The 25,258-nt window shown below is 42.3% G+C and overlaps 1 protein-coding gene across 2 annotated transcripts; it reads left to right on the top strand.

Annotated features, from left to right (window-relative positions):
* Window positions 1-92: 92 nt before the first annotated feature.
* On the top strand, window positions 93-24,712 carry TWSG1 (twisted gastrulation BMP signaling modulator 1). 2 transcript variants are annotated; one of them, XM_027882047.1, is made up of 5 exons: window positions 93-255; window positions 2,345-2,472; window positions 9,751-9,850; window positions 13,905-14,171; window positions 22,217-24,712. In XM_027882047.1, exons 1-5 carry the CDS (start codon window positions 108-110, stop codon window positions 22,396-22,398), a joined length of 825 nt encoding a protein of 274 aa, XP_027737848.1. In that variant the 5' UTR covers window positions 93-107; the 3' UTR covers window positions 22,399-24,712. The 2 variants fall into 2 exon arrangements, with proteins under 2 accessions (XP_027737848.1, XP_027737849.1); XM_027882048.1 differs by lacking the exon at window positions 93-255 and adding an exon at window positions 1,383-1,979.
* Window positions 24,713-25,258: the final 546 nt, after the last annotated feature.

Here is a 25,258-nt window from a genome sequence, read left to right as displayed (position 1 = left end):
CCTCCTTCTCTTCCTCCTCCTTCCTGGCTCCGCGCAGCCGCCGCCCGCCGGGGCGGAGGGTCCCAGGGGGAGGGTCCCGGCGGCTGACGGTGCCCCGAGGCGGGGCGATGATGCGAGGCCGCCGCCTCCGCGCTGCCTGCGGCCGAGGGGGGAGCAGTGGGACGAGCCGCGGGGTTGCTGCCGCCGCCGCCACCGCCTCCGGAGCAGCGAGAGCCGCCTGCGGAGCGCGGGGTGCCCGGCCCGCGGCACTGCCCGGTGAGCGCCGCCGAGGGAGCGGGCGGGGGGCGCGGGGGGATGGAGCCGTCGGCCAGGGAGGAGGAGGAGGAGGCTGTGGAGCCGTAGCTGCTGCTTTGTGGCAGCAAAGTTTCGGTGCGGCTCGGCGCGGCCGCCCTGCTGCCTGCCCGCCTGTTTGCCTGCCGGAGGAGGAGGAGGAGAAGGAGACCCGCTCCCCTTGCGGGGCCCCGCCTGCCCGGGCCGCTTCGGCGGGGGGTGCTCTCCCACATCTCACTCCCTGTCACCGGCCTCCCGGCCCCTGGCAGTGCCATTTCTGGGGCCCGGGCCTCTCGGGAGCCGAGCGCGGGTCGATCGGCCGGAGGGGTGTTTTCGGCTGTTTTCCGCCCCGGGAGCGATCCCGGCGGTGAGGGAGAGCGATGCTGAGCCGGTGCCGCCGGAACGGGCTGCGGGGAGGGGCGGCCGGCGCGGGTCCTGCTCCGGGGGGACACCACGCCGGATAAAAGTCTTGGAAAGCGGCGGTGGGTGAAACGGGACTGGAGCGGCGGGTCGAGGCCGGGGAGGGGGCTCCGGGGGCGGCAGCGCATCCGAGAGGGTGCACGGCGGGGACAGGGCATCACTCCGGCCCCGCTCCGCCGGACCCTTTTTGTGACGCAGCGCGGGATGCGGGGGAGCACGCCGGGATCCCTCCTCTCGCCAAGCAGCGTGCTTGCCTTGGCTCCCGCGCCCGGCCGGCCCGCCGGGATGGGGCACCCGCCGGGTCTGGGCCGGCGGCTCCAGCTGAAAGGAAACTTTCTTGGCTCCGAGCAGCTGGGAGGGTAAGCGATGACCCCCAGCTGAGGGGAAAGATCTCGTGTTCTCCGTGCGTGCCCCCGGCTATTGCAGGGGGGTCCCCCCAGCCCTGCTTGGGTACAGATGGCGGTGTGCCCAGCACAGCGAGGTTCAGAGGCGTTTAATAACCATTGTAAGAAAGACTAATCGAACACAGGCCTTAAACGTCCAGATCGTGCCTTCTTTACGTTTTGGCTTGATTTTCTACTTCTTTTGTGTTTGGATATTGCTCATTGAGCAATTGTTGGGGTTTTTTTAATTCATAAAACAGAAAAACATTTCTAGATACGAAAAGAAAGAAATCCAGTGCCCCATTAGCATTTTTTCTCTCTTAGGAGAACAATACAGGCTCACTGTAAGCTTGCCCAAACATGGGCTGCCTTTTATTGTATATTGGTACAGTGCCTAATGCAATAGGGTCCTCTTTTGACTGAGTTCAAATGCTAAGCACAAGGAAAAACTCAGTGGCACGCTGCTAATCGTGATACGTTTGTCACAAATACTACCTGTCGACAGGCTGGGATTTCACAAAGCGAGAAAGGTGGAATGCTTTGAACAAACCCTGTTCCTCTGTCTGTTTGAAGTAGCAGATGCTCGTTGTCTCAGGTTGGCTTCAGTCACTTGCGTGGCTCTTGAAAGTTGTGTTGTTCCAAGTGTCTGGTACTTTTTCCTTTTTTAATGTTGGTGTCTGTATTATTTTAAGGAAAAAAAAAAAAAAAGAAGTTAACAGATTTGTGATTGAGTTGAAAGCCTGTGTGACATCTAACTGTCAGTGATAAAACAGCTGCCTGTCTGCATTAAAGATCACAGGGCAACTTACCTTGTTGGAAAACGTTGCTGTATGTCTTTGGTCCTAGACACCTGTGTGTACCTGTAGCCTGAGGAGTTACTACGTGAAACCAATCTGTCTACTTCAGGTGTTTACAGAATTAGGTCTTCACTGGTGGGTTTTCTCATCTGAGGCATTTTTTTATCAACACTGCTTATAGAGTATCATATTTGATGTTGCTAACTTGAGATTGTTCACCTTAAATTTATTGCAATTGTAATCCAAAGGTGCAATAGCAGAAAGCTTTTAATTAACAAGTTAGCTGGAGGAGGAGGGGCTGGGTTTGTGGTTAAGCACCCCAATTTGACCTTTTTTTAAAACATTCATCTTTATTGAAAGAATTGCAAGGTGGGGAAGGGAAGTAGGATTTAACTTGTGTTCCAATAGCCTTTTCAGTTGCTGGTTTTTATTTCAGTGCTGGTTCAAGTACTTGTGAAAACTGCTCACCTGCAGGAAACATGAGGTCACAGTACGTCACGGCGCCCACGGTCACTGTCCTTCTGTTCCTGCTGTGGATCCAGTCGTCAACAGGCTGCAATAAGGCTCTCTGTGCCAGCGACGTCAGTAAATGCCTGATACAGGTAAAGTCATGTTTCCTTTCTTGGCTTTCGAGTGGTGTTCAAGAAACAGTTCTCAAGTGATGCAAATAACTGGTGATATGAGTGATACAAATAACTGGTATTTTATATTAAGTAGTGTCTCTTTAAAGAAGTTAATTTTGTCTCTTGCCCGTATAAAATGCAGGTTAACAACCATTTATTTTATAAAGATAGATGATACCAAGTGCATGTTTATATGGGCATGTGTCTTTTTTATAATGGAAACCTTTTCAAGCTGAGGACAATGGTTGCTGGGTTATTGTGTAGAAGCCACTACTAGTTACAGTGTTAGTTTTCAGTCTCTTTCTTCTTTATTAGTGATTATTATGAACAAGCAGCAATTTGAAATAGACACTTTATTAGAAGGGTTACGGTGGGCAACAGCCATTTTTTAAGAAGATATCTGCAATACCAGGAATTCAAATGTACAAAGCTTACAGTCTTCCCATATCTGTCTGAGATGTTCCCCCTAACTTGCAATTTGTCCACTTTCTTAAATCTCAGGCAGAGGGTCAGGAGTTGATGCCTGATCCTCTCTATAACATCAGGTTTGTACAATCAATTAAAAGATGCCTAAAAACCGAGCCATATACTTATAAATTGAACTGGTAGGAAATGGATGTTAAACTCAAATCCAGATGCTGCTTTTGACTTACACTGTGTGTCTGTCTGCAGTGAAAGAGAGAGACTGAGACCAGGTTGTTCTTCTTAGAGCAGAAGTTAAGAGGTATGGTGTGCAGCAGAGCAAAAGGGCCTTTTCCTGCAAAATGGCAAGCAGTTCTGGTAACTACCAAGTATTTATTTATAAATGGTATATAGAGCACTCTTCTTGACTCCAGATTGAAAAAAAAAGGAGGCTTCATGTGGTCAGCTGCAGCTTCTTTAAAAGCAACTGTTTCCTTCTGCCTCTTTGTAGATTGGAAAAGCAATGGCAGAGAGCACAAATGTCATATGGCAGTAATGTGCAAATGCTTACTGTAAATGCATGGCCACAGCCCGAAAAGAGGCTCAGAAGTGGCCTGAGGCATTTCCATGTTTACTTCATTTTACTGACTTCCGTTTAAAATTTGTCTGGTTTACAAATAAAAATACTTGCCAGATTCACAAATCCATCCCGTGGAACAAAGACTGACTGTAGGCTGAACTCTCTGGCTTCTGCACTGTCATTGCTTTAAAAATTAATTAAAAAAATCCTGCCTCTTCTAGCCCCACCACAGTCTGGGGAGCTGTTAAATTTAGGAGCAAGAAAGAGTCTTCTGATTTTTACCCTTTGAAGCAGAACACCAGTGGTTTTATTGGTGGGTTGGACGTTGTGCAATATGACAAACTGATGTGCTTATAAGTCCCTTCTCTTGCATTTTTTTAAATCACCTCTAGGATTGAAATCTTTAAGAAGTACCATGCTAATTGTGGCATTGGATGTACATTTTTGTACCCATTTGTATATCGGATGTACAAATTTACTTAAATAGTAAATGCTACAGATTTGTTGATTCAGCGGAAAGCTGTTGGTCCAGATGCTGGATTTTGGTCCTGGAAGCTGTTGGTCTGCTACTTATTTTTGTGTAAGCAAAGGGGAGAACAGGGAAGATGTAGTGTCTCTTTTTCTGGTGCCAGTGATGGAGTCCACCATCCATGGAAGCACAGACATCTCCTTCCCAAGTAACCATCTTTTATCCAGTCACGCTTGAGATAGACAGCATTTAGACTTTATTTTTGTGAGCTAGTCTGAATAAAGTACAGCCCAGGAGGAGAGGAGTTAGTGCTACTGGAGTCCTTCCTCAGCTGTCGATAAATGGCTGAGACTCAGCACTGCATGGAGGTGGATCACACAACTGTGCTTTCCTTAGATTATGTTGGCCTCTGTGACAACAGAGCCCTGTGCATGCAGAGAGACCACTGAACTGCTTTACTTGTGGTAGGTGTGTTCTCTCTTACTTTGTGCAGGTGATGTGGAGCCCCTTTTTAAAGCATTTCCCTGAAATCCAAATCACATGCAATTCTCTGAGACCCTGAAGTAGCTCGGGCCATGTGAGTTGTGTGCAACTGCAGGGGAATTACGCTGTTCGTTTCCACCGTCTGGCTGCTGTCTTCCTGCAAACGGGCCTGACTTACCAGTCAGTATTCATTCTTTATAGAAGGACAGATCAGGTCAGACAAGTCTGATTGTGGATATGAAGTATCCTAAAGCTTTGACTTAAAGCAATTGTCATCTTTCTTCTTGGTTTTTTGTTTGTTTGTTTGTTTGTTTGTTTGTTTAAAATGTTCAGCACTGTTGTGGCAGAAGCACTGCACTTGTATTTGAAATGCATATTATTTCCTGGAGAGGTATGCAATTAGAATATATCTATGATTTTTCCCCCTCTAAACTCTTCTGGAAAAATCTGAACTCAAAACCAAAATACTGTGTTTAGTGATGTTTCTTGACTATCACATGACATTATTCCTTCACCGACAACACTGCTCAAGTTCAGCAAAATCCCTTTCTTGAAACCAAGATAATGTCACTTGGGGACAACTAGGGGAGCAAACAAACTGTGAATGTTTGTCATCTGCATCTGTGTGCAGAAAGTGAGGCTCCCTGTCCTGGAGACATAATGAGACAAGAGACCTGCTCTGTCAGAAAGCATACAGTTAATATAAATATTTTTGCCAGCATGGCTAGAAGTCAGTACAGTCATTACTACCACTCCTTAAGAGCTGCTCTGCTGAAGGGTGGTCCCTACATAAATATTTATTTTGTTAGATCCAGAACAGTGCATGAGATCAACGACTCACATGGATGCAGCGTTCCCTTTACATCTTGAGGCTCTCGCTTCATTGGTGCTTCTCTTTTCTCTGTAAGCAAAGAACTGTAAGAAAATAGCTTGAGGCATCTCTCTGCATAAGTTCAGCCTTCACAAAGAAACTCTGTGGTTTCCTGTAATTGTTGAAGGAGTTGCTGTGAGAAGACTTGGGAATGTAGTGAGTTGGGTCCACAAAGTTAGTTCCTTTGAAGACTCTGGACATAGCTCCTTCCTGTGAAGATGGGATCAGGGCATTGGAGTCAATAAATGGCTGTTGCCTTGCTTTTCAGGTGGGCCACCAAGCCCTGGCTGCACACAATGTGCATGTTGCAGTATTTACTGTGGCACATCTGTTGTTGACTTGGAAGCGTGGGTTGTTTTGATGTTTCCATGTGTGGAGGAGATGAAAAGGCCAGTTGCACTCACTGGGCGGAGCGGAGGCGTATATTGTGTCCTCGCAACATGGAGGAAATCCTTGAAGGCAGAAACCTCTGGGATGGGACGTTCCCACAATTGTTCATAGTGAAGGGGTTTAAGACGAGTCCCAGGTTGGTTCTTGGGGCACAGAGCTACCTGCGGGAGCCAGGCTGGGGTGGGATGTCCGAGCTGGGCAGGAAGCTGAGCTTTGCCGTCTCATCTGCAGCAGTTCTTTAAAGCACTGCTGTGTGTAGGAAACAGACGGTGCTACAATTCAGGCATGGATTTCCGACCCTTCTAAGGAGGGGTTGTTTTGCCGGGTTTTCTCTCCCGAACGCCACGTACCTGCGGCTGCCTCAGCTGATGTTGTTCCGAATTAGAATCTCTTTTTGTCTCTGTCTTCCCTGCCTCCTGTTGATCATATGCACAAACTTGTCAGCCTGAAAGGCTTTCCAAGACTTTTTAGCCCTTTAGACTTTTTGTGGTATGAAACAAATGCCACTCCTTAACTTCAGGGCTTAGGCATCTAAAAACTGCTTTCAGCGAGTATGCTGTAGCTGTGGTACGTAACGCAGTTGGGTTAACAAAACAGCTCTGGCTGGTTTGCTTCCAGGAGATTTTCTGTTATTAAACTGTTCTAGGAAAGAAAAAGCTAACTCTTTTTCTTGCACTCCCCCTTCCTGTTTGCAGAGATATTTCCAATGCCTTCAGGTCCTGCTTCTCCCTGCACCAGGAAAATACTCTCTGTCATTCCAAGAAAGCTTTGAAAAAAATGCAGATGTTAAACATGTTGTAAAATCTTTGTTTGCTCTCTGGAGAAGAAGTATATTTATTGTACAAACATGCCTGCTTCCTATTTAATGATGTATTTTTAGATTGTGAGGCGTATTTCTTGCCTAGCAAAATAGATTCTCCAATGCACCTTCAGTGGTTCAGCTTTGGGAATTTGCCAAGCTGACTTATGAGTAATATTTTCTTCCACTGACGCCTCACCACCCCGAGCTATCAACAAGGAACATTTCTCATTCTGCCTCTCTTCACCCACGTCTCATGTAAGCATTCTTTTAAAAAGATGTGTCTATTACCAGTATCCAGTGTGGATGAGTCAGGCAGAAGGACTCAAAAGTGGTTAAGGAAAAGATATATGTGCAAATACATATATGAAAAAAACACAGTTATTGCTCTGAAGAGGTGGAAGACTAATTATTTAGGTTGTTCTTCCCTGATCTCCCTCCAAGTCTGAAAAAAAAAAAAAAAACCAAAAAAAAACCACCCTTTAAAAATTACATTGGTCGTAAGCCCTTCCTATAAAACCAAACTTGTTAAAATACTGGTAGGTGTAATGCCACTATCCCCAAGATAATGCTTACACATACAGATGCTAAGCAGAATTTATTTGTTAATATGTTGCAAGTGCAGAATTAAAGTTACATTTAATTCTCTGAGAACACTCTTCTATAAAACTGAAACAAGTTAAGTGAATTTTCTGGCTTCAATTCATATGTTACATGTAATAGTTTACAGAGAATTGCCTCCTCCCACATACTGGCTTGTTGGTGTTTTTAATAAGTATAAAGTTGTTTGCCTGGTTTTACTGTTGAAGAATAAATAAATAGGATATTTTTAATTCTAATATATATTAATATTATTCTCTGGCCAAGGTAACAGTACTTATGGTTATTTTTAAAGTTGTTTTATTCAGGCTTTTTATTCTGAAGGCTGACACAATCTGTTTATTGAATGGTAAGATAAATATTTTAGAAATGCATCATTCATTCACGTAAGTCATCTTCCTAAGTTTGTGGTGTTTCCTCATGTGGAAAAATGTATATATGTTATTAATGAGCCTGGTTTTCATCTTTCTCTTGGAAACAGCATAGTAATAGGTACCATTCATAAATTTTGAGGATGAAAAATTAAAAAAAACCTTGGTAGTTTTCCTCTCTGTAAGTAAAAATTCAATGCTTATGAGGGCTGCATATTGCAGAAATGTGTGTGGAGCAGGAGTTCAGTCTTGATCAGTCAGCAGGGCAAACAATTCGCATTAAACTGTGAAGGTGACGTTGTTTCTCAGCATTATGTAGCACAAGCAATAGTTGATGAATTTTGTTTCTTTTCTGGCTTCAAGAAGATTTGGGATCTGGGGTGAAGTGAGTTGAATTATAAGGAATCAATGGATTTATACTGCATTAGTAAATTGTAGCATGTCTGCAGCACATTTTGGTGTTTGTTCAGTTTTAATCCAGAACTGGGAGCCTTTGCAGCTTCCTTTGCTGTATTCTGAAGGCCTGTCCCCAGCCTTCTGGCCTCACCCTCCGAAATGCACTTCTCGGTCTTCTGAGGGCCCCTGTGAGTTGGTGTGAGCAAGGGATGATCCCTGTGCAACTCAACAGGCCCCAGATATTTGCAGTTGCCAGTTTTGCAGAGCAAAGAGAGAACAGGGGTCGTACACGGTCAGGTGCATATCTGTGCCGTGCCTTGCCTAGCAAACATACTCCTGACACTTGGTATAAATACGCCTCCTTTCTCTGCTACCTGATGCTTATTAACAATAGCGAGCAAAGAATTATTTAAAAAAGGGAATTTTGTCCCATCGGCTTCTTCACAAGGTGCTTCCAAAAAAAATCCTCACTTAACGGGTGATGTGGGTGTCTGCCTGCAAGGAGTGGTGTCCCTGACTCAGCTGTGGTTACCAGAGGTGGAACCATGGGTGGTGACTCCAGGACAGGAGAATTTCAAACCAAACCACTTTCCTGCCCTTCCCTCCTGTCCATGTGCATCTCCTGACCACACTGCAGTGTATCCCTCCCCTGTCTCTGGAGAACAGGATCAAAGAGTGGGGATGGGCATCATCTTCTCCCCAGCCTGGTGCATAGCAGAGATTTGCCGATGGCCCTTCCAGTAAAGCCAGGGGCGGGAAGGATCCCATGGTCAGTGTTTCCAGTAATGGGATTTTATTTTCTCACCAACTGTGCGTAATGTGATATGTAGACAGACGTCATCAAAACCAAATTCTTAGACAGGACAACCAAAGTGACTTTCTTGGCTGTCCATGTTTCGCACCATGATGTAGTTCAAGCATGTGAATTATTGTCGTGTAGCCATAGTCTTTTGGCCAAACTGGAATTACTAGTATGGATTTGAGCTAGAGGGAGGGAGACCACCTTGGTTTTTAGATTTCCTTTATCCATGTAGGCTATTTCCATGCTTTGAGGTCCACCAGTATATGTCACCAGCAGGACTGCTAAACCAGTGCCTTTGGGTTTAGGTAGTATGAAGATGTCTTTTTGCTTCTGTGCCTTTTCCATCTCTTTAACTTAATAAAAGAAAATTAAAAAAAAAAACTTGTGTATGCCACTTCGCTTTGTAGAGTCTCTAGAAGTCTTGGAAGTATCCCAAGGTGTTGATTTGAGGGGAGGAAGCATAGGGTTGTTTTCATAATAGCAAGAATGAATTAGCTGGACCTGGGGCAGGAGTAATCTGGTCATTAATATTGCAAATGGAGGGCAATGTGTAACAAGCATTCAGAGACGCAGAAAATCCCAGTGTCAAACGACTTAAATGGTTAAGTTCCTTTTAGAATCCATGCATAGTGTGATGATAGACATCGTGTGTATCCTGAGTATGCACGTGTGGCTTGTAGTAACTTTCTTTTTTGACTAAATTATAATGTGGGCTCACTATTTATATATAAAGAAACACCCCTCTTTGAATTTCCAGCTGTGATGGGAAGAACATCCAAAGAACTTGTAGATTCAGGCATACACAGAAGGGCACACACCTTTCCCATGAATAGGATTTTTTTCCCTTTTAAATGCCGACTTCAGATTTGTCTTCAGAATGTCACCTTAAAAAAAAGGGCAAACTTGCAAAAGATCCTTTTGTAGACTCAGAAAGGCTCTTTGGCTGGAGCTGTTTTACCGTTTACTCACTGCATTAGCGCACTAAGCTTTTTTAATGCCGTAATTTGAGTTGCGGCTTGAGGAAGAATTGCTCTGTTGTGTAGTTACTTTACATCTGGGATTGCTGCAGCGTAATGGGTGCCTGTTGTTTCCAGGAGCTGTGTCAGTGCCGCCCTGGGGAAGGGAACTGTTCCTGCTGTAAGGAGTGCATGCTCTGCCTGGGCACACTCTGGGATGAGTGCTGTGACTGCGTTGGTAAGTTTGCTTTTTTTTTTTTCCTAAATTTTCTTCTTTTTTTTTTGCGTTGGTTTCTCCTGCCACATGCTGAGCTCACGGTCTTAAAATAGAAGTAAAACATTGTGACAGCATCTGTGCTTTAAACATTTTACAGCTCATTTTGTGGGTATAGAATAAATTACTGTGGAGACCTAACATTTGAAGGCTGTATCTGCTCTATGGAGTGGGAAGTGGCAGTAGTCCAGGTTTTGCCTGGTTAATGTCATCATAGCTGACAGTCTGTCTAACAAAAAAATGGGCATTTTGACGCTAATGACCTTCATGAATTCAGAGAAAGCCCACCAAGAAAAGCTGAGAGCAGGTACAACACTCAAGATGCATCCCTTTCATGGAAACCAGGATTTTGAATGGCATCACAGGAAGACTTACAGCAACCACAGGAGGATGAAGCTTTAGTTGTATTTAAATCAAAAGACAGAACATACAGTCTCCTTAAGCAGGAGCAGCATCCACTTGCAAATGGGCACTCTGAACACAATGTTAGTAGCAACATGTTCTTGTTAAGACTATCATCTAGTTCTACAGTAAGACCTTGTCTGCTTCTTTTTTACCCTCCACAAAGAGGTCTTTTTTTCAAGAATGCTGACAACACTGGGCTGTGCCTATTTACTACGAGTCCCAGCTCAAACCTAAAACTGACCCTGGGCGGTACCTGTCAATACACTTTGCAGGTAGAAACCTTCACAACCCCACGTCCGACCCCACGAAGCAGGCACTGTGTAGCTTCCTCAAGGTGGCAATTCAAAATGGATTGAATTTGCAAGTGCATCTTGACTGTTGTACCTGCTCTCAACTTTTCTTGGTGGACTTTCTCTGAATTCACGAAGGCTTTTAGTGTCAAAAGGCCCATTTTCAGTGCAGTCCATTGCTTCTCCTGTTCCAGTATGATGTGAATCTGCTTTCTGACATCCTTCCCTTGCTTGGTTCTGGCTAGCTTAGCTTTGCTTCACTGTCTTTCATTAAACAGTGGGGTGGCACAGTCCTGTATGTGTGTGATTCTTCCCAGTGGCATAAAGTATTTTCAGCCTCTGCACCTGTGGAGGATACATTTAGAAAGATGCCTTAGAGTCTGTTTTTTCTGTTTGATCTTGGGCTCCCTAAGAAGTGAAATATGTATCTATACATATATCCCCTTTTTTCCCCTTTGCCCTTCCAATGTCATCAGATTGTTCATAACACAGTACTGAAGTGCACTGTTGTCATCTTCAGTCATAGAGGTGAGGAGTAGGATAGTAGATTATTTCCCTGGTTTAGAACCATCATCTGCTGTAGAAAGCAAGGCACAGTGTGCCAGTTTCTAGGCAGAGGAAGAACTTACCTCTTGGGATTATGAAGTTAGAAAGGTGAAGTCCACATACAAACTTTTTTTTATAAACCTGCAGATGGCTCACTGTTCTGCTGCTCTTCCTCAAGGTTTCAGGTTCCATTTCACAGTACTAAGTAAACTAAACCCTCTCCTGACGGTCCTGTCGGTGGCTCAGATCTTGTTTCTATGGCATGATCCTATTCTTCTTGTCTTCAGTGTAGGGTCATCCTTGCTGTAGCCTTATTCAAATAAGCAAACAGGAAAGCATGCCGTACCTGGCCTCCTAGAGACAGTTCTTTGGTGACACTTGAGCTGACATTTAAGTTTCTTTATAAGCTGATCATGTCTAATGTAAAAGCAGATAGATTTTCATGTCTTTCAGGCCATGTCTACCCTGAGGTCAGGAATTACATCCTACCCTCCAGCACTAACTTTGAAGATGCTCAGTTGATGCCACCATATTTTATGTGGATGTTCTCTCCCTTCTTGGACAGGGAAAAAGACACTGCAGGAGGGGGAACAGCAACAGGTCTCTCTCTCCTTTGAGTTAAGCTCTTCTAGTCCCTCTTTTAAAGACCTGTCTGCTTCCATTATTTCTGCAGCCCATTTCTGCATCTTCTCATCCATTCCAAAGCAGCAGTGTTGACATGTTTCATCCTTACCAGTTGCTCATAAATTAAACTTTATTTTCATTTTAGCCAAAGCTACTATTTTATAATAAGTCCTATATAAAAATATGACTATTACAATAAAATGCTTTTAAAAACAGTAAGAGGGAAGGATATTTGTGGACGAGCATTTACCCATTAAACTATGAGTGATAGTTTCTTGGTGCCATCTTAAGATAATATTTTCATACTGTATTGATATGCACACAAACTTGTACACATTCTGCAGGATTTTTTTTTTCCCTGTGTGTCCCTCTTATCAATTAAATTTATTTTCTGAATCCAACCTGAGAGGAGGAACCTCTAGAAAGGCTCACCACTGGTTTCTATTTCAAAGCATTAATACAATGACACCAACTAAATTATACATCCCTTGATATATCTGTACAAAACTCTTACCTGCTTTGGTAGCTTCTTAATTGATTTTTAAGTGGGCATCCTTTATTAGAGTTAGATGGTTAATACAGTGCCTACTAAAATATGGTTAATATTAGTGCTTACTAAAAGGTGATAATGCAGGGATAGAAATTTTTTTATTAAAGCAATAAGTCCAGGAAGGTCCATGAAGAACAAACCTAGTTGAGAGAGGTAGGAAAATAATCATCTACAGTAGGAGGTTTGTGTAAGTGGAATTATTTTTTAGTGTAGCCAGATGTTGTTTGGAAGGGAGGCTTATTTTTTTTCCTACCCAGTACTTGGCTCAGTTTTTGTAGGAGAAGACTGTCTCATGGTGTTCCTATTATTAAATGCTGGTAATGCTAACCACTTGCTTAAAATTTGCCAGATCTCATGCTAATCATCATAAGCAAACTTTCCTCTGCTTTGTTCATTATGGAAATCCACCTACTTAGGTTGAGAAGACTGTGGGTTTGCATAAGGCTCTAGTCAAACACGATTATTTCTGAAGCTGAAGACCTAGTGGGTGTGCAGTGTAGGAGGTGTTTCTCTGGTTGTGTGGGGAGGTAGACTTTGAACATTTATGTCCCGTATGACTTTTACACTTCAAGAATTGGTGTGCTTTGCAGCTGTAGCTGTCTAAAACTGTGTCTGAGAAAATACCCAAAACATCTCTCCAGATGAGAATACATGAGGAAAATGGATTTGTCTGTCTCTTGCCAGGTGACTTCTAAGAGTGTTTTATGGCTTCTGAGCTTAAGGACCTATGCAGATACATTTCTTTTTAATCTTGGTTGTTTAGATATTTGGATCAAATCAAGATACCCTTGAGTTTCCTTGCTAGTGATACATGTTAGTGTTTAAATGATTAATGAAAAACCTTCACTGGCATTGCAAATCGTAAAAATGTTTTGTAGAAATTGGCAAAACAAAGAAAAGTTTACAAGGTTTCAAAAAAGAGACTGCAGAAGACATTGAAAAATAAGGAAGAGGTAAGCTGGAAATAAGCATTTTGCCTGTAGTGACCCCTCCAGATAAGACGCAAAACGAGGTTCATCTCAGCTGTCTCTACACAGGTAAAGTAATTCAGACTCATGCTCCCTCCTGATAGTGATCTTTGCATCTCTGGCAGACAACTAAAAAGATCTAGTGCACTGCTGCAGCAGATGAGATGGAATACTTGAATTGTGATCAAAAGCTTCATGTACCTCAGGACTTGTCAAGATACTACCTTTGTTCAGTCCTAAGCTTTCATTCCAGATTTATGCTGGGATTGATTATACTGTGCTTTGTCTCTCCTCCCAGGGAGAACAAACCTTCCACTGAACTCTTTATTTTCTAAGCTGTAATGCTAGCACTAAAAGGGAAGCAAAGTGCTTTTTAGAAGAGGTTTTTCTTTTCACAAGTCACAGCTGTGTTTTGTGGAAGTCTGAGAGATCTGAAACCTGCCCTTATGGGAAGTTCATCCTGCTGTATTTGGTGGTTTTCTGCTATTGGGTTAAGAGTGGGATATATATGAAAGGGTTCTGTTCTGTTCAGAAAAAAAAAAAAAAGGCAATTTTAATTTTCTAAATACTCTTGCCTGTTTAAAGAATAAGAGGTTAGGGAGTTTCATGTAACCTCCTGTTTTGTTCATCTGCAGGTATGTGCAATCCTCGCAATTACAGCGACACACCACCAACATCCAAGAGCACTGTCGAGGAGCTGCATGAACCAATTCCTTCCCTTTTCCGGGCACTGACAGAAGGGGATACTCAGCTGAACTGGAATATTGTTTCCTTCCCTGTGGCAGAAGAACTGTCACACCACGAGAACCTCGTTTCTTTTTTAGAAACAGTGAATCAGCCACAGCATCAGAATGTCTCTGTTCCAAACAACAATGTCCACACACCTTACTCTAGTGACAAAGGTAATGAATGTAGTGTCTAAACTCCTAGCATTTCCTCTCATCTCTTCCAGGAGCCTTCTCGGTGCATATTCTATGCTTCTCTGTGCTCGCTTCTTCTTTTCCCATAAAAATGTGTGAAAGATTCAGCCTAATTTTGAGGATAGCGTAACAAAAGGAGCGAGGCAACATGTTGAGGAACATGGAAGGTGGTTTTAAAGTGAGTAATGATCTTAGGAGACACTGAACCACGTGAGTTCATCTCTATATTTCCTCCTGTGGTGTGAGGCAGTTTGTTCATGTTCCTTGGTGTGCACTGGCAGGGTACGTTCCTTGACCTGGAAGTAGTTACCTGTATCTTAGGAGATGGGGCAGACCAGAATCTGAATCCGAATCACGTGTCAGTGCAGAGGCAGGCAACTGCAACATGGCTTCAGAGGTTTGACAAATAACAGCTTATAGCATGTGGCTGTCTGGAGTAGTTGTTTATTTCTTTCACCTGAGCTGGCATAACTTGAAATCTTTAGAAGGATGGTTTGTACAAAATGCAGGATTAATAGTAAACCTAAGTAAGATAAAAAATACTGAGGAAGGATAAGTGGCAGACTGTATTGAAAATAAGCAATTTGGTGTGGAGGGGGTCAATTTACAGACTCATACCTCTTATTCTGTATGAAGTTTTTTATATTCTTACCTTTGGCTTAGAGGACAGACTTCAGAATAGTGTTTGCTGAGGGGGAAGATGAGAAGTCTGAGGTACTGTGAGAGGTGGCTTGAGAAAAATACTCTGTTCCTTGGTTTCCATACTGAACCTGAAACATGTTTCCCTGCAAATAATTACATCACACTTAAAAGAATCTCATAAACAGTTTATAGTGAAATTGCTGCTTCACAGGGGAAAAAGAGCATCTGATTTGTTTTATTAGTGCAATTAATTCTTTGCTTCCTTCCCAACACGCACTTTAAATGTTCGTAACCCCATATGTTGCAGTTGGGATGGCTCTTTTATCCTATCAATAAAAGATACCCTAATTGATGGACATGCTGCTTTTCCATGCCGAGGTGAACCTTTGACCCAGTTGTGTTTCTGAGTAGGACTGCTGTTGATTAAATGGAACTCTAATGGCAACTTCTCTAATTTCCTTTGGTTGAGGCACGTTAGAAATATAAATTAATTCCAGAACTGGGAAACCAGATGGTCAAAAAGGATCTCATTCATATGTCTTTGATGTTATTAAAATGCTCGTTCACCATTATTTGAGAGTGATGTAAAAAGCCATGTAAAATGGCAAGCCTCAAAAAGCCCTGAGAGCAAACACTGCAGTACCTAAAGTTGTAAATCACACTTGGGAAAAAAAATATATCCCACTCTACTTAGGTACTGCAGCCCAGATGGCTGTCCTTTACTACCATACCAACAGAATGGGCTAATGATAGTTTTGGATTAAACTTGGAATTTGAATTGCATCTCAAGGGCGTGGAGCAGTTATGAGTTTAACAACACAAATACATAACACTGCAGTTTTTTCTTAGTCAATAAGTCTCCTTCATTTCATTTACTGAGAATATATTAGAGATTAGACTGAGAGAGCTTTTGCTGGAATGATGACAGTCCAAAAACAACAGCTATATTTAGTTATATTTGGAAATAGTTAACAAATGCCACTGGCTTTCAGGCCTCAGCAGAAACTTAAAACAGAAATGTCAGAGCTGTTCTTGTAATCACTGGCTTTGCCTCCTCCATCTTAGTGACCAGTGAAGAGCTGGAAAAGGTAGAAAATTACTTTCCACATCCTATACTTTGAGTATCTAAATTTGTAAACTTATTGAGGAGTCTGTTTTCTTGGTCACAGTGTAGATAACTTTGTAGTGCCCTGCTTTCTCACAAGTTGTATTAAACTTTACTTATAAAAACATGGATGATATGAGCATTGAGAACAGAGAAGGTGTAAAGAAAAATTAGCTCCTGGCTTTAATGTTTAATGTTTATTATGGTGAAAGCAAGACAACTGGGGAATTGGGTTGAGTGTTATGTGAACCATGGGGTGGCATTGTTTTTAATACAGTGTTGATGAGTTCATTGGGGAAGCAGTAATCAAAAGGTGGAGGGGTAATAGGTCAGAGGGTAAAGAGCCTTGTGAGCATGGACACAGCAAGGGAGTTGCTGAAGCTTGATGGCTTCTGCTCATGCCAAGTTCAGTCACACAGCTGGGTCACCGTGGTTTAACAAGCTAGTAGATGTTGGAAGTACCACTGGAAGAGAGGGTGGATCTGTGCATGTGTGTGTGCTTAGTGGCAGTAAATATAAGCATACCCTGCAGTGGGAGAAACAGACCATCTCTTTAACTTTTCCTTCTCCTCAGAAGTGCTGCTTAAAGGCAGATCTTGCAAAGGGAGAAGTTCTTAAGGTGACTTGCTCAGCAGTTGTCTTCAGGGCTGTGACAATCAGGGATTTGAAAGAATATTCCTGTGAGCAGAAACACAGATGCCTTGTGTTTTCTTTACAGTGCTGTGTCTCCTCCATTTTGTGGTTCTTCTGTGGCTCCTTGCATGCTTCACTGCAACATGGTGTGCTGGCAGCAACCTATTGCGTGGCCTGTAAAGGGAGAGGGGCTAATAAGAGGTAGATTTTGGTAGGGGGACAGTAGTCTCTGCACTATCTTCTAGAATACATCCCCAAATTTGGAAAAGTTCTGCTTACAAGTACCCCTTGTCACACGTTGTGTAACACAGCTCTGATTTTAATTTCAGCACGCGTTCATGCAGGGATTGCCATCAAGCCTACCCAGGGTGCCAGACTTGCTCAGTGTAGTTCTGGGTGAGTGCCAGGAAAAGCAGCACCAGCCACGGGAATCCATGAAATCTGTGCCTGAGTGGCGTGAAGGCACCAGCCCTCAGAGGGTGTCTGTAGATCCAGGAGGAGGGGGGTGGTGAGATATAAAGCTTTTGTTTCTCACTCCAGCCCACTGTGAGCCCAGTCACCAGACTTTGAACTTCCCCGTTATTTTCTTAATGAGTGTCTTCCTTTTCCTCCTGTGAATTGCCTTTAATGTTTTAGCTGCCACAGTCATGCGTGCGCTGCTGGAGCTGCTGTAGTTCTTCATATCACATGTTTCTGGCACTTGCACCACTACTTCAGAGAGGATTGTGATGAGTATTAATGCAGAGCTACATTTGTACTTTATTCATTTTGCTTTACTTTTAGCTGATACCCTCAGAGCTCTGAAGTGTGAATTCAGATGTTTAAATAAGCTTAGTTGTTTCAGATGATGACAGGATGTTGGCAGGAGAGAGAGGGGAACTAAATAATCTTTTGGCAATTGATGAAACGAAATCTGTGTTGTAATTAAGGGTTTCTGACTTACACTGCTTGGTGACACAGAGCATAGTGTCTGCTCTGCATTTCTGCTTCCCTCCAGTGCAAGCCACATAGAGGAGAGCTAGAAATCCAGTAAAGTGTTATCTACCTCTGTAGACATTTTTCTTTTTATAAGTTCTGACTGACATAAAATTGACTTGTTCAAAGGTAGTGGGTTATCTCATTTGATTGTTCATAGTCATTTACAGATTGATCTCCCCATTCTCTCCTTCCCCCCTTCCCACTACTGTACTTGACTAGTTGTTGGGTTTTTTTTAGTGGAAGATGTCCCTTGCCGTGGAAGGCAACTAGATATTCTCTAAGGTCCCTTCCAACTCAGGCCATTCTATGATAAAATGGTATGACAGGTGCATAGATACCTTTTTAAAGAACTTTTAGAGCTACCAATAAACTGACCAGTGAGCAGACAGCTGAAGTTACATAGCATGCTTAACTTGAAAAGGTCACATACAGCAAGCGAATTGTCATTCACTGGGAAGGTTTGTTCAACCTGTAGGCAGGCATTTCTCCTTAACTTACAATAACTGAATTGTGTTATATTCTCTGAGTTGCTTGATTCCACCATATTACACCAATACAGACAGTTTTATAGCAAAGCCTGATAGTTTCTTTTGGTCGTTTTTAATTTAGACTTGATTGTTTTTTCTCCTACACAGCCCTTCACTGAGTATCAATTTTGAGGAGAAAAAGATTGAGAAATGCATATTTTGGAAAAAAAAGTTTGCCACTGCATCCTTCTCTCTCCCCACACTGGTAGTTTGTGGTCCTTGGTGTATGAAAATTGGCAAAACGCAAATGAGAAAGCTGTTACTGCACTAAGTAACATTGTTTTTATCTACGCTGAGGGAGCTAAGTGATGAGCCTGTAATTAGGTTGTGAAACAGTTTAAACACTCTCTGATCGCAGCTGAACCTGTAGGTATGTATTTTTTCCCCTGTGTAACTCTGTTTCTTCAGCCCACAAAGTGAAATTTAATGCTTGAGATGGGGAGCTCTACTGCTTTCGGTAATTCTGCCTCTACGTGGACACAGAGGCTGCTGAGGAGAGGACCAGGAGTGTCCCATGATGAACAAAGTTCACCCTGGCCAATCTGACTCGTTCAGTCTGAATGGCAAGTCTCTCAGTGAGTGAGACTTCAGAAACAGTTTGGTAGCACATACTGGAGCATGTCCTCCAGCTGCTCACAAAAGGTACTGGGAACCAGACAGGCCTACTGCTGGCTCTGGTCTGCCACATACAGTCTACTCTCTCCCCTTCACAGTGTTTTTATACTGGTCCTCTAGGACCTAATCCTCTTGGCTTGTGTGCAGGTAGAAATAAACTTTCTTCTCCACCCTCCAGTCAGTCAAGATTAATGTCCTTGGTTGCTGCTGCCACTGTAATAAGGTAGAGTTCTGGGTTTTGGTTTCTCTTTTCGTCCTGTGAGAGCGGTTTAGGAGACCGCTCTCTGCAATGTCTCTCTGACTGATGTCACCTGGTTTTGTCAGAGTTGTGGATCAGGTGCTGCTGCTCCTCCGGCCTCATTTACCATGAGAGATGTCTTCAGTCTCTCAATTCAGTGCCATTGATCTTCACATCCTGGAAATCACAGGGTCTTCTTACCCAGAAGTTTATTTCAAGTTTCAGCAGGCATTAGCTGATGAACTGGGCTTCACCTGGACTTCTCAACCGGTGCTAACACTGATGAGGCTGTCACAGATGAGGCTGATGTGAAGTTGAACACAAATGTCTCCTTATGCAGAGGGTATATTTTCTTCCAGCCTGTAAGTGCTGGAAGCAGCTCTCACACCTCAGTCTGCACAGCTTTCCTGACCTCCCGTGGGCTTTCCTTTGTGTACTGCAAGTTGGAGTGCAGTGATCAATACGTAGCAGTGGCCACTTTTGGCAACCTTTTGGAGAGGACTCTGCTTCCTTTAAAGAGCTGTTTCACTGCTATCCAGAGAGAGCTGTGAGTCATTTTGTATCCTCAGGCTTCATCAGCTTCTCAGGCTGATCCAGAGACTAGGTCAGTTAGGTGGAGATGGCATCTCAAGAGCTGATTTTGCAGGAAGAAATCTTTCTGGATTAGCCAGGATTGCCTGTTTGGAGGCAGAGGCTCTGGTGTGCCTCCAGCTGACACCTTCTAAGACTGACCCTATGTATGGAATGCATAGTAAGGTATATTAAGGTAATAAGGTACTAAAATTTCAGTAGAAAAATACTAAAAAGGTATCAAAAGAGTGAACTGAGATTAAGCAAGAGGGTATAAATTGTAGGAGTAATGTCCTACAGAGGATTCTGTAAGGTTCCTGTTCTTGCACCTCAGCACTGAACTGAATGACTGATGGGACATGAGAAACACTGCCTGGAGACTTGCCTCCACTTTCTCACCCCTACCCTTCCACTGAAAACTTCCTGTGAGGAGCGAGAGGAACAGATACCTGGGAATGTCTGGGTCTCCTGGGAATGGGTGGTGTGTGCTCCTTTTTGGAACCCTGGCAATTTGCGCTTTTTGCCGCTGGTGATGAAACATTGCCAAGTCCTTGTGCATTCTCTGTAAAAGATGGAGCTGCTGTCTGGCCTCTGGGTGTGGTGGCTGCATCTCCCTGCTATGTTTCAGCTTTGGCTGAGTGTTTGAGGTGTATTGCTATCACTCTATGCATGTGGTACCTTAGCACATGCTTCTGTTTAGCTCTTTTGTCTTCCCCTTTGTGAATAAATTTTACTTACATGAAGCTGTAGATACACTGGTTGGTTTTAGGCAGATGTTTTGTTCTCTGAAAACTCTCTTCTTCTGGTTGCTGTGCCTCAGGCTTTATTATAAAGGCTTATAGAAGAAGAATTGCCAAGAATGGGACAGGACTTACATAGCCACAGTGCACTTTATTGACATTCCTCAGCAGTATTTCAGGTACTGCAAGATTTCTTGGACAACTGCAGCTTTACTTGCAGCACAGCTTTTCTGGTAGCAGAAACTGCTTCAGCCATGGGTCTGCATTTCCTCCCTAAGATCCCTATTGCCTGTTGCACTCTATATGGTGTCTGCAAGATGTGTATATCAGTTTGGAGCCTGATGAAGGCAGTGAATACTCTGTTGCTTTCAGCGGGCTAGCAGCACATCCTCTGACCCTTTTGCAGCTGTTTTGGTAGTAGCAAAATAGTTTGACAGTGGTCAGAGTTCCCTCACACATGTTTTAACAAGTGACAGTTCTGAAAAGGGTAGGCAGGGTTTCCAGATGTCAAGCAGGAGGGTGCATCCACAGAAAAGCTGTTGGGTACGTTGTGATGCTCCCCTGTATGTTGCGCTGTCCCTTGTAAGGTGCCCAAAACAGCTTGGGCACCATGGAGATTGTTGTTACTGGGGAAACTGACTGCATAGCTCTGATGATTTGTAAGGTGATGGAGGCCTTCCTGACCTCAACTCAGCTTTAGACCTCACCTTCAGAGCTTGCCATGAGTTATGCATACTGTTTAGGCTGCTAATCTATGGGGCACCAATATTTTAAAGAAGAGGCTCTGGTGTCACAGATAAGAGACTGAGTGAACACTGTGGTTTTCTACACTGCTCTGAGAGTCCTTCAGTTACTCACCCTTCTTCAGATCTCCATAATCATTCCAAAAAAATCCCAACAAATCCACTGTCTTAATTTACCATTTATGTTTGGATTATATTTTTCTAATCCACATCAGAACACAGATCAGTATGTTTCTGCTGGATGCACCATAAGTAGCAGTAGGTTAGAAAGCCCATTGACTTCTCCCTCTGACAAGTTGGTCTGACTTGTGTGAGTGAGATGTTCACGTTTGCAGGCAGCTGCCAGTTGTGCTTTTCCCAAAATGTGCCAAGTTATGCTGGGGTAAATTTTATGTAATCATGGTCCTTTGGAGGATGAACAAAGTTTTGTGATGTAATCACCCGGTCAGCACAGAAGAAAGTTGGTAGAATCTGTCAGCATGGAGAATTGGAAGAAGACTGGAGTAGGAGGGCGGGGGTGGGGGGAATGTTTTTGTTTTATAATTGTGGTCAAGTCCTCAGTTCCAGTTTGAGGTTGCAACACCAAACTTCATGGCATTTCAAGTAATTGCATGGATGTCAAAAGCATGAAGTCAACACTTAGGCAGAAGGGGTTTCTTAATCTTAGTAAAGCTTGTGGTGGTGTTAAAAAAAAGAAAAAAGTGTGCAGTTTCAGGTTGAGGAAAACAGGAATCTCCAACTTGTGGTTTAATATGGCTGAAGACTATTGTGGAGTTTGGAGGGGGAGGAGGAAAATTTAAACCTAAATAAGAGGGTTTTGATGCTTTTTAAATAACTTACCTAAACCTGAGGTTTTTCGTGGTAGCATATTACGTTCAGTGGACACATGCCTGCTTCTTATTTTGGCATAGCCCATCCTTATGCTTTGGAAGTCATCCCTCACAACTGGAGTACAAAACTCAAAAACATTCTTGCCTGTGACTGTAGAAGTAAGAAAAGGAAGGAGAACAGACAACAGGTTGAGTTGTAGATGCTGAAAATTTGTAGTTGATAGGTTGTACCTTGACTCTCTGCCTCTCCTCTCTGCTTTTACTGTCATCTTTTTTTTTCTTACGCCTCATAGTCATGCTGACTTGCAATCCTACTTCTAAAGCTGTGCATTTAATTAACTTTTAACTAACCTTTAAAAATATTTTAAGACCTTTTAAATCAAATTTTTCCCCCCTCTTGGTTTAGAACACATGTGTACTGTGGTGTATTTTGATGACTGCATGTCAATACATCAGTGCAAGATCTCTTGCGAGTCCATGGGAGCTTCCAAATACCGGTGGTTTCACAACGCCTGCTGTGAGTGCATCGGGCCAGAATGCATCGACTATGGCAGCAAAACTGTAAAATGTATGAACTGCATGTTTTGAAGCAGGAAAATTGTAATATAGCAATACTAAGGCCAAAGTAATCTCTCTCAGTTAAAGAGTCGGGGATTGCAAATACCGCGTTTTGGTGGAGTGCCTGCTGGTTGCAATTAAATGCACCTGGTTATAAAAAAAAGATGTATAAAATCTGAAAACTTTTTTTTTCTATTTTCTTTTTTTTTTTTTTAATTCACATAAACAAGGCTAACTAGTAGATGTTTAAACATTATTTTTTAAACTTATTTTTCTTTATTTCTGCTCGAATGGTACAGTCATGCTCATCATTGCTGTTCTGATTGTTTTCCTTTGATTTGAAAGTATTGACTATACTGGTTTTCAGAATATATCTTGTAGGTTAGAGTAGGGACACCTTAAGAATAGGTAATGAGATTTCCATTATCTAAGTTCAACAAGTAAATAAATGGCTGCTAGGTTGGAGGAGGGGTGGCTGTTCTTTAGGGACTCTTTTTTTGGGGTTTGGTTTCTAGTTTTGCTTTTTAACTTTATGACCTTCCAGTTTTTGAGCTTTGCTTTCTATTGTGAAAGTGGTATTTGGGGAAAAAATTAAATTCATGCTTTCTCTTCAATGCATGGGCTGTCATGGATAAAATCCTAACTTCTTAGAAGGGCTGCCCAACAAAACACTATGTAGGGATACTTTTCTTCCAAGTTTCATTTGCCCTGCTATTCCAAGTAATTTGGGCCTAGGTTGCATTATTTATGTGTCAAACAAAGTAATTTTTTCAGTCTTCTCTTAGATCCCAAAATAAAGCTGTTAAGTGCAGTTGCATCTCCTGCCTTTTGCACTGTTCTCTAGGGTTGCTTACTCTCTGAACGTTCAGTCCAGTAAAGGAAACATGAAAGGTTATGATGGATTTAATGACTAAAGGAATAAAGAATAATGAAATTACATGAATGAGCAAGTGTTACAGCTCAGCAGCTAACAGCAAAGATGTTTCCTTTTAGTAGTTTGCTGAGAATATTTATTCCCAAACACTATTATTAATTTTCTTCCCCCCCCATGAAGTCTTGTCAATGAAGAAGGGAATATGCATCTGCAAAGGCAAAGTTAGAATGTTCTGAGTTAAGAACACTGTCCATTTTTCTAAGTAAAAGTTTTTATATGTTGACAGTTACGTAGGGGTTACTATGACCCAGTTAAGGGCTCCACTGATAATGGTACTAAGTACAAGAATAAAGTCTATGAGTAGTTCATGATGAGCTTTTGGTATTTATAATGATGTGGGTTTTAACTCCTTGAATTTTTTTTATGCATATATGCATATGCGCATACAAAAAAGAATTTGACTATTCATTTTTCTCTCACTAACCTCAGTTTAGAGGTATTAAACTGTTTTCTATTCACACCTGTCTATCTGTACCATGTACAAATGAAAGCAGTCATTTTACATTTATTTTGTTGAAAAGTTTGCCTGAATGTTTTTTTTCAATTTTTCGCATTATACAGTTCTTTCAGTAAGATGAAATAATAATAATAATAATAATAAAAAAACCTACTCTTGTTAAATAATGTTACTTTCTTCAGTGTCTTTTTCAGCTATAAAGAAGTACTTGAAAGACGAATGTTTATTGTTTTGAACTAGTGGATAATGGAATATCTTTGTACTTTAAACTTGCAATTAAGTGATAAAAAGTCATAGAAGTGAAGAGAAAAATTTAGCTTATCATGAAGGAGTTGTTCTTCCTATATTTGACAATTCATGTTATCTTTTCTTCTGCTTGAGTTTCTTAAAATGAATGGAGAAGAATATGTTAGAGTAGCTGTGACTGTTTGTACCTGGAGGGTGATGCATCATCATTCCTGACTGACATAGGAGACACAGAGTAACCAAGCATTGCTGCAGGTCATTAGCATGCTCTGGATTTTTGCAGTTCTAAATTATTTGGAATACTATGGTAACTCAAAATCTTCTTGAGGGAGAAACAGCGCTGATGTTTCTGTCGGCACCTGCTGCCCCACGGCTCTGAGACTGCCTCCATTTTCATCACCAGAACTTCACTGTGGGGTCAAGTCAAGGGGAGCGGGAGGGACGGGAGGACTGACCCAACAGGTGTCCAGGAAACACTGTGGGGAACGGCATAAAAATGTAAACACGGTTATCTGTGGAGTGGCCTGAGAGGAGGTAGCGAGGATGCACACCTTCTGGGGCTTGCCTTATTTTTGTAATTCCTGATGCTGTCTAGAGTTTGCTGCAAGTGTTGTGTGTACGCAAATGTCACACAGCAACAACACTCAGTGTATTTTATGACTATGAGTATTTCAAGAGGTATTTTAATAAAAAAGACATTACTGGTTCTTGTGGTTCTTTTTCTCAAGATTTTCTCAGGGAAATATTACCAGGAAGCATATTATAAAAGTTACTGCTTAGATGGATGGAATAATGCAGAGAATTAACTCTTCAACAGTTTTTTTCCCATACCTAAAAGTTTAGCTTCAAGGCTTTTTTCAGTACATAAAAGAATAAAATAGAATTTTATTAATATTCAGAATGTTCTTTCTGACAAATCTAACAATTTTGGAAAGTTATTTATTTAGTCTTACTCATTTTGCAGAAAAAAAATCATAATTTATTTTGGGGTCTACTATTTCATCTGCATCTGGATACCAGAAAACCATCACCTACTTAAGTAATTTAAAATACTTAAGAACATGTTTTAAAAACTTTTTTTTAGCTAGGAATGTTCTCCAGGTAAAGCACTGGCCATTTTTATCACTGTTTTTTGGGACAGAACTGTAAATCACTGAATATAAAGGGAATTCATACAGTAAGGAGTTATACTAGTCCCTAGCGTGTTGGGGGTCTGACTGAAAAGGGGTTGAAGGCCTTTTGTTCTTTCTCTA

Source organism: Empidonax traillii, unplaced genomic scaffold (genome assembly GCF_003031625.1).
Source record: "Empidonax traillii isolate 1590-97213 ecotype Southwest subspecies unplaced genomic scaffold, ASM303162v1 scaffold100:size1405979, whole genome shotgun sequence".
Taxonomy (NCBI): domain Eukaryota; kingdom Metazoa; phylum Chordata; class Aves; order Passeriformes; family Tyrannidae; genus Empidonax; species Empidonax traillii.
This window is presented reverse-complemented; position numbering and strand designations above follow the sequence as displayed.

Bases quoted from the DNA above. Each gene is read 5' to 3' on its own strand.
- TWSG1 (XM_027882047.1), top strand. From the start codon at position 108: ATGATGCGAGGCCGCCGCCTCCGCGCTGCCTGCGGCCGAGGGGGGAGC. The intron at 2,473-9,750 runs GTAAAGTCATGT...TGTTGTTTCCAG, and splicing joins TCAGTAAATGCCTGATACAG to GAGCTGTGTCAGTGCCGCCC. The intron at 14,172-22,216 runs GTAATGAATGTA...CTCTTGGTTTAG, and splicing joins ACCTTACTCTAGTGACAAAG to AACACATGTGTACTGTGGTG.